General features: G+C 32.5%; 2 protein-coding genes across 2 annotated transcripts; one reads left to right on the top strand and one right to left on the bottom strand.

Annotated features, from left to right (window-relative positions):
• Positions 1-87: 87 nt before the first annotated feature.
• Positions 88-7,781, bottom strand: LOC134685977 (programmed cell death protein 2-like). Its single transcript, XM_063545695.1, has 4 exons — positions 7,214-7,781; positions 1,691-1,962; positions 933-1,046; positions 88-265 (listed from the first exon to the last, which is right to left on the bottom strand). Exons 1-4 carry the CDS (start codon positions 7,743-7,745, stop codon positions 104-106), a joined length of 1,080 nt encoding a protein of 359 aa, XP_063401765.1. The 5' UTR covers positions 7,746-7,781; the 3' UTR covers positions 88-103.
• Positions 7,782-7,853: 72 nt separating this feature from the next.
• LOC134685991 (PITH domain-containing protein GA19395-like) lies at positions 7,854-17,582 on the top strand. Its single transcript, XM_063545701.1, has 6 exons — positions 7,854-8,082; positions 8,689-8,732; positions 11,975-12,052; positions 12,980-13,084; positions 16,262-16,370; positions 17,394-17,582. The coding sequence occupies exons 1-6, from the start codon at positions 7,885-7,887 to the stop codon at positions 17,493-17,495; spliced, it is 636 nt and encodes a 211-aa protein (XP_063401771.1). The 5' UTR covers positions 7,854-7,884; the 3' UTR covers positions 17,496-17,582.
• Positions 17,583-18,982: the final 1,400 nt, after the last annotated feature.

Below are 18,982 nucleotides of genomic sequence, written 5' to 3'. Positions count from 1 at the left end.
TGTCTTGCCCATAAAAATAAACACTAACAAACTTCTGTCTTGTCTTTTGAACAATAATAATAGGCATCTTAAAACTAACTTATTAAATAGATTAAACTTTTAATCAAATATTAGAATCTGAAAAATCTTGCTTCCATAAAAACTCCTTGTGGTAACTATTTCCAATATCACAGCTTCCAGAACAGGTATACACACATAATGTACCCCAGTCTATACTATCACCTAGACTGTCTACTTCTAAATAGGTCAACAACTGTGGCATGATCTGTAAATAAATACAATAAACCATCAATCACAAATCATCAACCACAATAGACTATTATCCAGTTATTTCCTTCCCCAGAAAAGTTCATCAAAGACAATTATGTGCACTTTTTTGACATCATTTACCAGAAAGAGGGAACCTGCTGAGTCCCTACTCTATTAAGAGTTAAAATTAGGCGTCTTTGTGATTGTCAGTATGAAGGATACACTTGAAAAAATGTTTGTTCCATATGTTCTTTATTATCAATTATAAGGGATAAATATGCAGAATAATTCATGCAATGTACAACTCAGCTTCATATTTTTTAACTGCTGGCTCAACATGGAAAGGAAGTGACGAGGCTCCTAAATGCAAAAATGTTGTGCACTAAAACCAAAACTCTCCCTCCTTAGGTCAGTGGGTCCCTCCTCATAAATATTTTGGATCAGCCACTGGTTCCACTTAGTAGTTCCTCCTAATTTCCACAATCAACCTTACAAATTAAATTTTATAGTTGCATTAAACGAAAACTATTTGAAGGAAGAACTGAATTAGTACAGAATATTTTGTTGAGTTGTATATTTTTTCTGTGCTTTGGAATGACTGTTTTCAAAACTGTCTTCAATTTTATGAAGGATACGATACATATGCAAGTAAGAAAAGTATTTTTTAATATCTGAAAAATCACCTGAAACTCAAATTTTCTTGGTAAACCACATGAACAATTAGGGATATCACCATCTTCTGGAATATGGGATTCAGACACCCACAAAGGCTTTCCATTTCTCTGGTATCTCAAGACCTGGAGAACAATGATTTTAAATATTACACATTTTTAACCTCGTCAATTTTGATAAACAGAAAAACACCTTAATAATATATATAAAGACTTAAAAAATTTAACAATTTATTGCATGGACATGTACAGAATTTAGGAAATGACAGACATCAATTTATGACAACAGCTTAGGTAACCTAAGATGGAAGTTAGTGTAAAAAAAAATGTAATTTTTATGAGAAAAATAACTAGAATATACATATGATATATATATGATAAGTACGGTAGACAGATCTCCTTGGTTTTTTTTTCTGTGGTAAATAATCTGCTTTTATTAAACATAGAAATAAAAACATAAAAAATTGAGAATATTTCAAATTATGATCTCCTATCATCATGATTATATGAATACAACAACAAAGTTAAAAACCCAAATAATATTTGTGATTGAAGTAGCTAGAAAAGATTACACAAAACTAAAGATCCATTACTAGTAAAATAAATAAGTTCACAGTACAACTGATTGTTTTTAAAAAATTAATGAGATAAATGTGTAACTTATGTATTTATTAACTGTAACAACTATTTAAATTTGCATATGTATCATGTGTATGCTAATTTTGTATAAATTACTACATTTGTTATCATGGATGATGCAAACTACTCACTTGCTCTTGTTCATCTTGTATTCTTTCTTTAAATTTCATGAAAACTTGATCTTGACTGTTTTCAGATATTGCCATCTTTTCTAAATCTTTTGCTGCACTATCAGGTAAAACTGATTCAGCTGCCTTAGACTTCATAAATTCTTCATATTCCTCTAGCTTGTCTTCTTCACTTTTCTCCTTTTCACTATCTGTAGCCAATGTCTCAGGTTCAGTGATAAGTTCATATTCAGGAAAATTGCAGGCAGGATAAACTTTAGTTTTACTCGTAGTTTCTGCAATAAATAATATAGATTAAACAATATAAATAAGCACTTACAGTCAATGTGGTTTTGACATAGCAAATAATTTTGATTGAATGAAAAATATGAAATTATATATACCATATATATTTTGTTTCTTTTATACACATACCTCCTGCAGTTAAGCTAGACATATTTAGCCTACCCACAGAATTCTTTTTTGTTACTTTCTAAAGGTGTGTCTGAGGCTTAGGTTTTATATATACTCCTATATATGAATATATGAAAACTGTTGTTTCTTATTTGTGTTTGTAACTATGTATACTGTATTGTTTATTATATTTGTAAAAATAATATTATAATGATATTATATTATGCATTATGCTTCTTGTGAGCACATTTGATGGAAATAAAGCATCTACTTCTTCTTCTTGTATCATTAAACCTCTTTTACAGTTAATAATAGATTTGAAAAGACTCATATGACAATGTATGATAAAATAACACATTAAAAACAATTGTTATTTACACAAATGAACCAATTTTAGACCACCAAACTCCACCATACTTGCAATTTAAACCATGAATAGAATTTTTGATATCAAGATATATTTTACATATAAAAATGTCTGTTTGTAGAGGAGACTACATTTAATAAATGATATAATAATTACTATATAAAGTCCTTGTTTGTTATCTGGAAATAAACAATCAATTGTCAATCCCTTTATTATAACCAACATGACCAACTATCTTAATAAACAGCTGTGCCATGAGCGCATGATACGCCCGATGTCTTGTGTGGAAGTTTTATTTTACATGTTAAATAATCATAAATAGTTTCTGAGAAAGTTTTAAGTTATAACCATATATTGTTTTTGAGACACGGCGGGACATGTGAAACCCCCTACCCTGTTTTAAAAAAAAAACAACTAAATATCACTAAAATAAAATTTTGAATGAAAACCAAAAAGTATACAAATCTTTAGATTAATTAATTAATATAACAAAGTGTGTAAAATTTTAAGCAATAATCATAAATTATTTTTGAGATACAGCGTGACATGTAAAAAAAAAACCTCCCCTGTTTTACAAAAATACTCAATAACTCAAAAATAAAATTTTTAATCATCACAAAAAAGTAAACAGATCTTTATATTAATATAACAAAGAAGTGTATAAAGTTTTAAGCAATAATCATAAATCGTTTTTGAGATACGGCACAACATGTAAAAAAAAACTCCCCCTTTTTTACAAAATACTAATAACTAAACTAGAGGCTCTAAAGAGCCTGTGTCGCTCACCTTGGTCTATGTGAATATTAAACAAAGGACGCAGATTGATTCATGACACAATATAGTGTTTTGATAATGGTGATGTGTTTGTACATCTTAATTTACAGAATATTTTAGCTGCTTACAATTATCTCTATCTATAATTAACTTGGCCCAGTAGTTTCAGAGGAGAAGATTTTTGTAAAACATTACTAAGATTTATGAAAAATGGTTAAAAATTGACTATAAAGGGCAATAACTCCTAAATGGGTCAATTGACCGTTTCAGTCATGTTGATTTATATGTAAATCTTACTTTGCTGAACATTATTACTGTTTACAGTTTATCTCTATCTATAATAATATTCAAGAAAATAACCAAAAACAGCAAAATTTCCTTATAATTACCAATGCAGGGGCAGCAACCCAACAATGGGTTGTCCGATTCATCTGAAAATTTCAGGGCAGATAGATCTTTACCTGATGAACAATTTAATACAGTGTCAGATTTGCTCTAAATGCTTTGGTTTTTGAGTTATAAGCCAAAAACTGCATTTTACCCCTATGTTCTATTTTAAGCTGTGGCAGCCATCTTGGTTGGTTGGCTGGGTCACGCCACACATTTTTTAACCTAGATACCCCAATGATAGTTGTGGCCAAGTTTGGATAAATTTGGCCCAGTAGTTTCAGAGGAGAAGATTTTTGTAAAAGATTACTAAGATTTACGAAAAAGGGTTAAAAATTGACTATAAAGGGCAATAACTCCTAAACGGGTCAACTGACCATTTCGGTCATGTCTACTTATTTGTAAATCTTACTTTGATGAACATTATTGCTGTTTACAGTTTATCTCTATCTATAATAATATTCAAGATAATAACCAAAAACAGCAAAATTTCCTTAAAATTACCAATTCAGGGGCAGCAACCCAACAAGGGGTTGTCAGATTCATCTGAAAATTTTAGGGCAGATAGATCTTGACCTGATGAACAATTTTACCCTGTCAGATTTTCTCTAAATGCTTTGGTTTTTGAGTTATAAGCCCAAAACTGCATTTTATCCCTATCTTCTATTTTTAGCCATGGCGGCCATCTTGGAAGGTTGGGCGGGTCACCGGACACAATTTTTAAACTAGATACCCTAATAATGATTATGGCTAAGTTTGGTTTAATTTGGCCCAGCAGTTTCAGAGGAGAAGATTTTTGTAAAAGTTAATGACGCCGGACTACGCCGGACGCCAAGTGATGAGAAAAGCTCACTTGGCCCTTCGGGCCAGGTGAGCTAAAAATGAAATTTTGAATCATCACTAAAAAGTATACAGATCTTAAGATTAATTAAACAAAGACATGTGTAAAGTTTAAGCCATAATCAAGAATTGTTTTTAAGGTACAGTGCGACATGTGAAAAAAAACCACACCCCTGATTTAGTTACAAAGTGCTTTAACTCTAAAAGTTTAAATCTTATTTTCACCAAAAAATATACAGATCATTTGACCATCATAAGAAACAACTACCAGTATATTAAGTTTCATGAAATTTGGATAAGTCGTTCTCAAGTTACAGTGCGACATGTTTACGCCGGACAGACGGACGGACGTACATTTGTAAACCATAATATGTCCCGTCCAAATTTTGACAGGCATATAAAAACCATGGCTGGACAGAAGCTGGCAGCACGGCTGCATCAACTGTGGTTAAACAGTTCAATGAATGGCCAACACATCTTGCATCAAGCTAAATACAACCTACATTTGTTACAGTGCCCTTACTACACTGAGTACTGAATTTGTAATCTTTTTGCATAAAAAGTGATGGTTACTGCAGCCATTAAAGTAGTCTAAATAATTTGAGCAAAAAACAAGAATGTGTCCCCAGTACAAGGATGCCCCACTCCAACTATTATTTTCTATTTTTAGTGGACCGTGAAATTGGGGTAAAAACTCTAATTTGGCATTAAAATTAGAAATATCAAATCATAGTGAACATGCATGTCTACTAATTATAAGTCATTGTAAGTTTCAAGTTGATTGGAGTCAGGACTACAACTTCATTAAAAACTTGAACCAGTCAGGGGACTTATTGAAATAAGTGATTTTTAAAAAACTTTGAATTTGCTATTTAAATAAGTGATCTTTTCATTAGCATGATTAGTAAAATTAAAAAAAATTAAAAATTTTTGCTTCTTTTTTAAGCACCTCGGATTATGCCTTTGGTCATTTTGGTGCAATCATTTCGCTGCAAAATATATTTTAGTTGAAAAAATGCTTCAAGTATAAAAATGGCTTTATACATGAACTGATACTCTCTTAACAGATTTTTCCCACATGACCCAGCAGTGGGAGTATTTTTTCCTGTAAAATTCAAGTTTGCATCTTAAAGATTGTGTAATAAAATTATACTATTCGCAATCAAAATTTCACTGTTTGGGGGTGTTGAAATAAGTGGGGCGTTGTTAAAATAATAATACTAACAGAAGTGATTTTTTTTAAAGGAAATTGAGGTAAAAATGTACATGTATGTTACTTCAACAAGTGATTTGTATGTCTTTATCCTAGATTTAGTATAAGGTCATCACCTGACATGTAACAATTGGTTCTAATAATTTTAGCAACATAATTAGTCCCTTAATCATTAGTATTCTATATTTAAGCTATGTACAATAAAATTAAACCACTTAGTCCAGTGGTTAATTTGGACTATTTAAGTAGGTGATTATTAAAGGAAGACAACTCTTCCTTCCAACCTAATACATAATATTACTTGAAATTCATGCTATTTTCATTGTAATTAATTAAATTACCATTACAAGTAATTAAAAAAATGCTCAATTACACATTACATTCAATTACATGGAAAATTGTAATGCATTACACTTAATTACCATTACATTTTCAATTACCCCATCCCTGTCTTGAATCAGTGATTTAGAGAAAACGTCCATTTAAGTAATTCCCCTGACTGTTAACCTAAAGCTGGACAGACAGACAAACGTAAGGACACGAGAACAAACTAATGAACAGATGCACAGACCAAAAACATAATGCCCCTCTACTATCTTAGGTGGGGCATCAAAGTAAAATTTCCTTTCAAGACATCCTCACTATTTTGATTATAGAGAATCCGGGTCCGTTCGCGCCCATTCACGTTCGCACCCACTCATGTTCGCCCCCTTTCACTTTCGCACACTACATGTTCGCACCCAAAGTCCGTTCGCACCCTACGTGTTTGCGCCCAATTGGTTTTGGGTTTAATAACTTTGTAATCAAGTTTTGGCAAGTAGTATAGTATTCTTATAAGTATAATTGTTTTCATTGTCTCAAAATAACCGAGGGAGACATCATTTTTTGTTTGTTAAATAAATCTTAATCGAGTATTGTTAAAAAAAATTATATTCCTTTCTACATGGTCAATCCATCTCCAACGCCGTTCTATTACATCATCGCTTAGCTTCTTTGTTCCAGCTCGTATGTGGAGGTTTTCATTTGAAATTGTTTTGGACCATCTTATTTTCAATATCTGTCTGAGACATCTATTTTGAAAGGTGTTTAATTTCTTCTTGTCTTGTTCAGTTGTCAGAAATCCTAATCATGTTATGGTTAGTGTATTGATATAAGCTTTGTTTAATTGACTTGTTTCAAAATGAAGTGAGATTCTGACTACGTTTTTTTTAGTGTGTTGAATAAATTTTATCATGTTTGACGTTTTGGTTATAATAGTGTATTGCTATATTTGAATTTTTCATTGTTTCAGATCAAAGGGACCAAGCTGTTAAAAACAATTATCTTTTGTGTTTTTCATTTAAAATCTTCAATCTTTTATTCATACCAAGCTATAAAAACATTCATTATTTACACGTAACTAATTAAAAACAATAATCATGATTTTCCAATTATTCAACTGGAATTTAAATTGGGCGCGAACGGACCTTGGGTGCGAACGTGCGAGGTGCGAATGTGTAGGGTGCGAAAGTATATTGGGTGCGAACGGACCTGATACCGATTATAGACATACCTGTGGCAGTCGTTTGTAAATTACTTTTGCACACTGCCTTATGTCCTGTTTTCCAGTCTGCTTCTTGGTGTTCTTTACTGCAGTATGTTGCACTCTGGCATCTTGCACATCGTTTCGACCCCCTTAGTTCGCACACAACACACAAATCTTGGAACGATTTTGCAGATGGTCCATCAGCCTCTTCCTTTGGTGGTTCTGGACTGTAAAATTCATTGTCACGAGGCAATTGGGATCTAAGTACACAAAAATTGTCATTTTTATTCTTACTACAGCATACAACATTTCTACAAACAAAAACGAACAACGCCCTATGAAAAGCTTTCGGACTTTCTTCAAACGGACTGTACACTTGCATCAAAAATGATAGTATCTTTCCACATTTTGAACATTCCAGATCTTTGTTTGATGGTAACGGTGAAAGCGAAAGCCATGCTGGTTTTCCGCCTACTTTACTTGGGAAATGAAAGCTACATAGTAAATGAGAGTCTGTTTTTTCTACAAAACCCAATTCCACGTTGTTGCTGTCCACCATATTGTTTCCGGTTCACTCTTAGTCAATTCAACGTTTTTTTATGTGGTCATTTAAAAGAAATAAAGTAATGACATTGATTTAAAATACTCGACACTAATTCCATATTTGAAATATCTAAATACCACAAAGAAATTAAAATATGCCAGGCCACGGACACAGTCATGGTGAGGGGGGCTGTGAACATGATCACGACCATACTCCTGAATCAGACCTGGCTTCATCTTACAGCCTTTACTTAAAAATCGACACAGAAAAGGTGACATGTTTAAATGAATCAACTGAAGAATCAGGGAAGCATGTATTTAAACCATGGGATAAAAGGATGGATAAAGAAAAGGTAAACATGAAATGCTAGATTTACAACATGATTGATTTAGTATGAGGCAGCTCTTTCATGATCATCTGCGGAAACATTTTTGTTTTTACACGGGACCCATGACTTATGATAAGTTATCGCTTGTTAAATATCCAAATTTTATGGACATTGTTAATCAGATTTATCTAGTCCAAATAATTATGATGTCTGGCAAGACTATTTTTTTTTTTCTGGGACGCCTTCCTCTTCTCGTAGGAAGGCGTCCAAGCAAAAAATTAAAATAGCCTTGCTAGACGTCACAATTATTTGGACTAAGATTTATCATGTCTATAATACACCAGTTCTGAGATAGGATTGTTAGTTGACACAGCGACAAGAAGCAATAATATGGGTTATTGGTAACAGTTAACTCATAGAAATTTAGATTAAATCTTCATGAGCAAAAAACAGAAGCTTAAGGTAGAGAACATTGCCCAAAAACTTTTACTGTTTATTATTTAGTACACATACACTGATACATTTTTAGATCTGTTTATCAGCAGTTTCAATTATTCTCATCTTAAATTAGTTATTTTCATTTTAATAAATATACGAAAAATTAATCTTGTTTATTTTTTATTTTTTTAGTTTGTTGAGAGTGATGCTGATGAAGAACTGTTGTTCAATATTCCGTAAGTAGTATATTCCATAAGTATTATTAAAGTACTTAGTTCTCTAGCCACAGTAGCAAGAGGTAAACATATCTTTATGGTATATAAATAAATACATATAAAAAAGAAGATGTGGTATGATTGCCAATGAGACACCTCTCCACAAGAGACCAAATGACATAGAAATTAACATCTATAGGACATTGTACTGCCTTCAACAATGAGCAAAGCCAATACCACATAGTCAGCTAACAGAGGCCCTGAAATGACAAATTTAAACAATTCAAATGAGAAAACTAACAGCCTAATTTATGTTTTGCTTTTCCAGTAATGTAAGCAGAATTAAACATTATTGATGTTTTATTATGAGGAAAGGGGTAACCCAAATGTTTTTTAACATGTAAAAAGGAGCAACTGGGGAATATAAATTGTGTGAATATTATGAGACTTGGGGCCATGGATAGTGTAATCTGTACTCATTAACAATAGAAATGTACCGCTTCCATTGAAATCTTTGGAATACTAATTTCTATTGCTTATAACTTTTTGAAAGGGCAAAATTTTGAGACAATATTTCTAGAGTCATAGACATGAATTTCTGTGAAAAGAAGATTTTCTAAATCTGATTTTGACTTCTAAAATCACAATGTGACATTTTCATCCAAAAACAAAAAAATGTAGCCAAATTTGTGAAAATGATGTTGCATGTTAAAATAATGTATTTTTTTCTTGAGAAAATAACCTTGAAGTAGTTCAGATTTGTAATGGATTTTTTTCAAGTGACCTATTGAAAGTTGACTAATCTGAGTTGAGTGTATGCATTAGTGCAAATGCCTTCATGAATCCACTTATCTTAACTATTGGTTATTGTAGTTATGCTAATCATTAGTCTTAGCATGCTTAGACCTTTTAAGAACAATTTGTATTTTCTTGTATCATTCTTCATCGAGATTAGTTAAGGGTTTAAATTTGGCTTTAGGGGAAGGTCTATTTAATAGCCCTGAAATTTTCAGTTGAATCTAATAGCCCATTATTGGGTTGCTGCCACTAAATTGGTAATTTGAAGGAAATTTTGCAGTTTTTGGTTATTGTAGTTATACTAATCATTAGTCTTTTACTTTTTTAAGAACAGTTTGAATATTCTTGTATCATTTTTTATCGTGATTAGTTAAGGGTTTAAATTTGGCTATAATTAATCGATCAGCTTGCCTTCCAACAGGATATAAAAGGGAAATAACTCAAACTTAAATACATACTATCAATGGAAACTATTATGTCAATAGTGAGTAAATAAATATTTGATAAATCTACATGATTATTAATCAATAACATGTGGTAAACTGGTTTTTAGCTCACCTGGCCTAAAAGGCCAAGTGAGCTTTTCTCATCACTTGGCGTCCGGCGTCCGTCGTCGTCCGTCGTCCGTCGTCGTCGTTAACTTTTACAAAAATCTTCTCCTCTGAAACTACTGGGCCAAATTAAACCAAACTTGGCCACAATCATCATTGGGGTATCTAGTTTAAAAAATGTGTCCGGTGACCCGGCCAACCATCCAAGATGGCCGCCATGGCTAAAAATAGAACATAGGGGTAAAATGCAGTTTTTGGCTTATAACTCAAAAACCAAAGCATTTAGAGCAAATCTGACATGGGGTAGAATTGTTAAACAGGTGAAGATCTATCTGCCCTGAAATTTTCAGATGAATCGGATAACCCGTTGTTGGGTTGCTGCCCCTGAATTAGTAATTTTAAGGAAATTTTGCTGTTTTTGGTTATTATCTTGAATATTATTATAGATAGAGATAAACAGTAAACAGCAATAATGTTCACCAAAGTAAGATTTACAAATAAGTCAACATGACTGAAATGGTCATTTGACCCCTTTAGGAGTTATTGCCCTTTATAGTCAATTTTTAACCATTTTTGGTAAATCTTAGTAATATTTTACAAAAATCTTCTCCTCTGAAACTACTGGGCCAAATTAATCCAAACTTGGCCACAATCATCTTTTAGGTTAGTAATTTGAAAAATGTGTCCGGTGACCCGGCCATCAAACCAAGATGGCCACCATGGCTAAAAATAGAACATGAGGTAAAATGCAGTTTTTGGCTTATAACTCAAAACCCAAAGCATTTAGAGCAAATCTGACATGGGGTAAAATTGTTTATCAGTTCAAGATCTATCTGCCCTGAAATTTTCAGATGAATCGGACAACCCGTTGTTGGGTTGCTGGCCCTGAATTAGTAATTTTAAGGAAATTTTGCTCTTTTTGGTTATTATCTTGAATATTATTATAGATAGAGATAAACTATAAACAGCAATAATGTTCACCAAAGTAAGATTTACAAATAAGTCAACATGACTGAAATGGTCAGTTGACCCCTTTAGGAGTTATTGCCCTTTATAGTCAATTTTTAACCCTTTTTCGTAAATCTTAGTAATCTTTTACAAAAATCTTCTCCTCTGAAACTACTTGGCCAAATTAATCCAAACTTGGCCACAATCATCTTTTGGGTTAGTAGTTTGAAAAATGTGTCCGGTGACCCGGCCATCCAACCAAGATGGCCGCCATGGCTAAAAATAGAACATGGGGTAAAATGCAGTTTTTGGCTTATAACTCAAAACCCAAAGCATTTAGAGCAAATCTGACATGAAGTAAAATTGTTTATCAGGTCAACATTTATCTGCTCTGAAATTTTTAGATGAATCGGACAACCCGTTGTTGGGTTGCTGACCCTGGATTGTTAGTTTTAAGGAAATTTTGCTGTTTTTGGTCATTATCTTGAATATTATTATTGATAGAGATAAACTGTAAACAACAATAATGTTCAGCAAAGTAAGATTTACAAATAAGTCAACATGACCGAAATGGTCAATTGACCCCCTTAGGAGTTATTGTTCTTTATAGTCAATTTTTAACAATTTTCATAAAATTTGTAAATTTTTACTAACATTTTCCACTGAAACTAATGGGCCAAGTTCATTATAGATAGAGATAATTTTAAGCAGCAAGAATGTTCAGTAAGGTAAGATGTACAAACACATCACCATCACCAAAACACAATTTTGTCATGAATCCATCTGCTTTCTTTAATATTCACATAGACCAAGGTGAGCGACACAGGCTCTTTAGAGCCTCTAGTTTGATAATTTTTTCATTATATTGCTGAGGAAACAGAACTACTGCTTAATATTCACAATTCTTTATAGGGTGAACAAAAACACAAGTTTGAATAATTTATAAGATTTGATACTTGTTTTTAGATTTACAGGCAATGTGAAATTAAAGGGGATCATTTTGATTGGAGGAGAAGATGACACACACCCTAACAAAATGAGACTGTGAGTTGATAATTCTTATGTATATGTAATATTTAATGATTTGATAATCACATGATAATTATTCTGTAAATGATGTATTTAATGAAGAAGTTCAGATATTGTATCTTGCTTATAGAGGTATAGGGGGAGGGTTGAGATCTCATAAACATGTTTAATCAGGCCGCATTTCTGCGCCTGTCCCAAGTCAGAAGCCTCTAGCCTTTGTTAGTCTTTTTTTATTTTTAATTTCAGTTTCTTTTGTACAATGTGGAGTTTAATATGGCGTTCATTATCACTGAACTACTATATATTTGTTTAGGGGGCAGCTGAAGGACGCCTCTGGGTGTGGGAATTTGTCGCTGCATTGAAGACCTGTTGGTGACCTTCTGCTGTTGTCTTTTTTATGGTCGGGTTGTTGTCCCAATTTCCATTCTCAATTTTTTCATACAACATCAACCAAGCAAAGTTACTTTTGAATATCTAGTAGATCACCATATTGTTTGCAGCAAGGATCAAGCCTTCTAACAAACTAACAGACAACACTGGTGCTCCGTGAATAAATAAAAAAAAAATCACAAAGTTTTACAAATGTACAATAAACAAAATAGAGATTTATCACCAACAAAGGCTATTGACAGATTTTTTATCTAAACATATTACCCTTTTGGTAAGATCATGGACAGAACTCGAGTTCTAAAAATCTTTTTTTCTATTGTAATTTGTACTCCTTGATGAAAATCTTCTGGTCTTAGATATTTTTTTCTATTCTAAAATACCAAAATCGTCTCTGTCTTTTGCATAATTTGGTTGAGGAAACCTTTGAACTTTTCAAGAACTCTGCAGAACATATAATCAATTATGATAACCTATTCCCATGTACTTACTATTTTGTTTCTCCATCATTGGTTTTGAACTTAGAATAATAATGTTACCTTATTAATATTTTAGATTTAAAAATCGTGCTAATATGACATTTGACGATATAAGTGCTGATGCAGACCAGGAATTTGAACTTCATCCAGATACACAAGGAGTAGTAGAATATAATCCCAAGTATGTACAATAATTAATTTATTATTGGAAAATTATTTGTCTTGGGGTCTATAATTGATTTTATGCAAGTCCAGTACAAGAACTGTAATTGACTTCAATTGGCGTTTGTTTAGTTGTCAACCTTTGTGTAAATCATAATTCAAAATCTTTCAAATTTTCTTCAGTTTGAAGTACTTTTGCCATGAAATGACTGAATAATTTCTGAAATCACCAACATAATAAAATCAAAAGTACCGTAAGGTCTTCAATGATACACACGTGTTATTACCTCTTGTTAAGCTCTGTACTGACCAAAAAAACAGACAAATTGTGATAATATCTTCTATAAAGTCCACCACAGATCTGATATCTACACCAATTTCCTTAATGGACAAACAGATTTATCATTTTTTAAATAATTTATTGCATAATGCCAAGAAGGGAGCATTGAATTACAATCTGTATAAGGCAGTCTATAAGGTCTTTTTAATACATTTATGATGTTTAGGATAATATCAAGGACTATACAAAAGATAAGATGAAACTGATTTTTAGCTCACCTGGCCCGAAGGGCCAAGTGAGCTTTTCTCATCACTTGGCGTCCGTCGTCCGTCGTCGTCCGTCGTCGTTAACTTTTACAAAAATCTTCTCCTCTGAAACTACTGGGCCAATTCAAACCAAACTTGGCCACAATCATCATTGGGGTATCTTGTTTAAAAAATGTGTGGCGTGACCCGGTCAACCAACCAAGATGGCCGCCACGGCTAAAAATAGAACATAGGGGTAAAATGCAGTTTTTGGCTTATAACTCAAAAACCAAAGCATTTAGAGCAAATCTGACATGGGGGTAAAAATGTTTATCAGGTCAAGATCTATCTGCCATGAAATTTTCAGATGAATCGGTCAATCCGTTGTTGGGTTGCTGCCCCTGAATTGGTAATTTTGAAGAAATTTTGCTGTTTTTGGTTATTATCTTGAATATTATTATAGTTAGAGATAAACTGTAAACAGCAATAATGTTCAGCAAAGTAAGATCTACAAATAAGTCAACATGACCAAAATGGTCAGTTGACTCGTTTAGGAGTTATTGCCCTTTATAGTCAATTTTTAACCATTTTTCGTTAATTAAAGTAATCTTTTACAAAAATCTTCTCCTCTGAAACTACTTGGCCAAATTAATCCAAACTTGGCCACAATCATCTTTGGGGTATCTAGTTTAAAAAATGTGTGGCGTGACCTGGTCAACCAACCAAGAAGGCCGCCACGGCTAAAAATAGAACAAAGGGGTAAAATACAGTTTTTGGCTTATAACTCAAAAACCAAAGCATTTTGAGGAAATCTGACATGGGATAAAAATGTTTATCAGGTCAAGATCTATCTGCCCTAAAATTTTCAGATGAATCGGTCAATCGGTTGTTTGGTTGCTGCCCCTGAATTGGTAATTTTGAGGAAATTTTGCTGTTTTTGGTTATTATCTTGAATATTATTATAGATAGAGATAAACTGTAAACAGCAATAATGTTCAGCAAAGTAAAATCTACAAATAAGTCAACATGACCAAAATGGTCAGTTGACCCGTTTAGGAGTAATTGCCCTTTATAGTCAATTTTTAACCATTTTTCGTAAATTAAAGTAATCTTTTACAAAAATCTTCTCCTCTGAAACTACTTGGCCAAATTAATCCAAACTTGGCCACAATCATCTTTGGGGTATCTAGTTTAAAAAATGTGTGGCGTGACCTGGTCAACCAACCAAGATGGCCGCCACCGCTAAAAATAGAACATAGGGGTAAAATGCAGTTTTTGGCTTATAACTCAAAAACCAAAGCATTTTGAGGAAATCTGACATGGGATAAAAATGTTTATCAGGTCAAGAACTATCTGCCCTGAAATTTTCAGATGAATCGGTCAATCGGTTGTTGGGTTGCTGCCCCTGAATTGGCAATTTTGAGGAAATTTTGCTGTTTTTGGTTATTATCTTGAATATTATTATAGATAGAGATAAATTGTAACAGCAATAATGTTCAGCAAAGTAAGATCTACAAATAAGTCAACATGACCAAAATGGTCAGTTGGCCCCTTTAGGAGTTATTGCCCTTTATAGTCAATCTTTAACCATTTTTCATAAATCTAAGTAATCTTTTACAAAATCTCCACTGAAACTACTATGCCACAATTATCTTTGGGGTATCTAGTTTGAAAAATGTGTCCGATGACCTGGCCATTCAACCAAGATGGCCGCCACGGCTAAAAATAGAACATAGGGGTAAAATGCAGTTTTTTGCTTATAACTATGAAACCAAAGCATCTAGAGCAAATCTGACAAGAAGTTAAATTGTTAATCAAGTCAATATCTATCTGCCCTGAATTTTTCAGATGAATTGGACAACTGGTTGTTGGGTTGCTGCCCTCCAATTGGTAATTTTTAAAGAAATTTTGCCGTTTTTGGTTATCTTGAATACTATTATAGATAGCGATAAACTGTAAACAGCAATAATGTTCAGTAAAGTAAGATCTACAAATAAGTCAACATGACCTAAATGGTCGATTGACCCCTTAAGGAGTTATTGCCCTTTATAGTCAATTTTTAACAATTTTCATTAATTTGGTAAATTTATGTAAATTTTTACCAAATATAGTTCTCTGTTACTAATGGGCAAAGTTCATGATAGATATAATTGTAAGAAGCAAAATCGTTCAGTAAAGTAAGAACTTCAAACACATCACCATCACCAAAATACAATTTTGTCATGAATCCATTTGTGTCCTTTGTTTAATATGCACATAGACCAAGGTGAGCGACACAGGCTCTTTAGAGCCTCTAGTTTATTAGGGCTATTCAAGAAAAAAAAATGTAGGGGGGGGGTATGGGGATTGGAAACTTGGAAGGCAGTTTTTGTCAGCACCCGCCACCCAGACAATTGTAATTGGGAATTATAGTAAATAATAGTGTGAAAAGTTGCTCTGATACCCATCACCCATGTATTATTAATACAATGTGCCTTCCAACCCCCCACCCCCCATACATTTTTTTCTGGAATTGCCCTTGGAGGCTTAGACAAAGCAAAATGTAACATACTATATTTTACATGTAAAGTTGCATTACATGCATCTCTGGTGGATAGTTTTCTCATTGGCAATCATACCTCATTTTTTTGTCTCGATGTACATATATTTATATATTCTTTTGATATTTTAGGGTTGTTAGATTCAGTTCTGTCCATCATCTGACAATACATTTTCCGAGCAACTTTGGTGCAGATAATACAAAAGTCTACTATATAGGATTGAAAGGAGATTTTACAGAGGTATTATTTCTGTAATATAAAGTATTAAAAAATCTTTTAAATCATTTAAAGGAGATTTATTTAACACATTTATTGTTAATATCAGGGATCAGGATAATTTAGATTTGTATACACATATATTGAAAGAGATTTTACAGAGATATTTATACTTGTTGAAATTTGAAAGTGAAAATGATAAATAATGTTTACAACCTCAAATTTTTAAATCATGCATTTATTTAAGTGTATCATTTTGGGAACATTTACTTGTACATAATTTCCTTCATGTATACGTTTACTCATGTTAACTTAAAAAAATCTTATTTACCAAAAACATTTGATTCAGCCCACTTTGCAGGATTTAGCTCTTAAGGTGGTACCCAACACTTTGACTCAAATTAATTTGGCTCGTTTAATTTTCTTAAAATTTTTACAAAGTACTAACTTTGATTCATTGACAAAAATATAAAAAAAATTTGGAAAATTTGAACCAACCGTTTTATCAGAAAAATTACACTGGTTATATAGCATTTGACAAACACAAATTTTGATCATTGAGAAGCTTAATATTCCCTTAACAAAACAAAGTATTTAAAACGTTAAGCTGATTTTACAGAGTTATCTCCCTGTAGTGTTAGGTACCACCTTGAATTCAAATAATTGTTTGGGTAATTTACCCTCAAGTTTTAGAATTAAAGATGCCAACATTTTTAATTGGTTTTAGCTGATTTTTCATAGGCCTTGTAACTACTTTAAAAAAAAGTAAATTGTAATAAAAGTTTGAACATGAGAATAATGTGGATTTGTGTAACATTCTAGTCAGTTTGTTGCATATTGGACCAAAATAATATTGTTCATAGATAACCTTATACTGTACATAGTTTATTAAAACCTGGGATTTAACAGTAAATTTATGTTATTACTTCATGACTTTTGATAAAGCAGTTTAAGTAATATTTATGTCTTTCCAAAAGACCTCCAAGAAGTGCATTAATGACCCCTGGTGACAAGGGAAGTAACTCACATGTTATTTATTTATTTTAGGCACACAGACATGAAGTGACTATTTGTACATATGAAGCCAGAGCAATGCCACAGGACCACAAGGCTAATGCATTTGATGGTGTAAATCATCAAATCTCATAACAAACTATTGATGCTTATCTTGATTATTATTTTATAAATTGTTATTGTTGCAATATGTTTTCTAAATAAATATTCTTTTGCCACTTATAGCATACCAATTCAATTTTTCTTTATAGAAAAAATATTCAATTCTAATAAGAAAAATCTTCAGTGAGAAGATAAGTTTGGGTACTTGTTACTACTTTACTTTATCAGTTGACTTGCATATATAAAATGAAGGACACTAAAGTTCTGTTGTCTTGTATAAATGAAGGGGCAATTGTTCCAATGCTATTTTCTATGTTTTATCTGGGTAAACATATACTGTAAATTCAGAAATTATTGCCTGCATTTATTATTGTGATTCATATTTTAGAAGGTGGGAGACCTGGATGCTTTATACTTTGTATATAGATGCCTCATGATACAAATTTTCCGTCTGTCACATGTCTATTGTCCTTGACCTCATTTTCATGGTTCAGTGACTACTTGAAAAAGATCTTTTGGAATGTTAATATCCCTCTTATTACAAGTAACAGGATAGCTATACATGTATTTGGTTTGTGCTTACCTTACCAGGTCCTCATGCAATTTAGAGTTTTCACTTCACCTCCACCTCATTTCATGGATCAGTGAACAAGGTTCAGTTTTGGTGGTGAAGTCCAAATCTCAGATACTATAAGCAATGGGTCTAGTATATTCGGTGTATGGAAGGACTGTAAGGTGTACACGACCAACTGGCAGGTGTCGTCTGACCTTGACCTCATTTTCATGGTTCAGTGGTTATAGTTTTTGGTCTGTTTTTCTATAAATGTATACTATATTTGGTTTATTGAATGATTGTAAGTTGTACATGTCTACGTCCTGGCATGGTTCATCTGACCTTGACCTCATTTTCATGGTTCATTGGTCAATGTTTAGTTTTCTTGGTTAAGTCTGCTTTTTATAAACTATAAGCAATACATGTAGGTCAACTGTATTTAGTATATTGAATGATTGTAAGGTGTAAATAAATTTCTTGTTGGGTTTTTATGACCTTGACCTCATTTTCTTGGATCATTTTGAGTTTGTGATAGTTGAAGTAAAGCGTGATATTTCGGACTATTAACATTATATCAATGATTAGTATTAAAAGGAGGCACACATTTCAGTGCGTGCACTCTTGTTTCATAAGTTTTTATTTTGTACAAATTGAAAAAGTATTATGTATGCTGAATGAATACAACACTACATGCAGTTTTGTGTGTCCTAATTTAGTATTGATACATGTATTTTCATCATTGAAAGTTAACATTTTTGTTCAGGTGAATCAAACAGTGAGTGATTGATTTCTCTTGGAAGAAATTTAAAGGTCTTATTTAATAAACTACACAGAGAAAAATAGCTGTAGTGTTCATTTGATAGTTGATGGGACAAATGATTATGCAATAGTTAAATCGACAGGTAACTTTCAAGTGAATATTTTGGAAAGTTTAATTTCTTTCACAATAATTATGTATTCTGATGGT

The sequence above is a fragment of the Mytilus trossulus genome, chromosome 1, assembly GCF_036588685.1.
Source record: "Mytilus trossulus isolate FHL-02 chromosome 1, PNRI_Mtr1.1.1.hap1, whole genome shotgun sequence".
NCBI lineage: Eukaryota > Metazoa > Mollusca > Bivalvia > Mytilida > Mytilidae > Mytilus > Mytilus trossulus.
Note: the sequence above shows the minus strand (reverse complement) of the source record. Positions and strands in the feature narration are given on the sequence as shown.

Bases quoted from the DNA above. Each gene is read 5' to 3' on its own strand.
- LOC134685977 (XM_063545695.1), bottom strand. From the start codon at position 7,745: ATGGTGGACAGCAACAACGTGGAATTGGGTTTTGTAGAAAAAACAGAC. The intron at 1,047-1,690 runs GTGAGTAGTTTG...ATTGTTCTCCAG, and splicing joins TACAAGATGAACAAGAGCAA to GTCTTGAGATACCAGAGAAA. The intron at 266-932 runs GTGATTTTTCAG...ATTTATTTACAG, and splicing joins CAAGAAAATTTGAGTTTCAG to ATCATGCCACAGTTGTTGAC.
- LOC134685991 (XM_063545701.1), top strand. From the start codon at position 7,885: ATGCCAGGCCACGGACACAGTCATGGTGAGGGGGGCTGTGAACATGAT. The intron at 12,053-12,979 runs GTGAGTTGATAA...TTAATATTTTAG, and splicing joins CACCCTAACAAAATGAGACT to ATTTAAAAATCGTGCTAATA. The intron at 13,085-16,261 runs GTATGTACAATA...TTGATATTTTAG, and splicing joins GTAGTAGAATATAATCCCAA to GGTTGTTAGATTCAGTTCTG.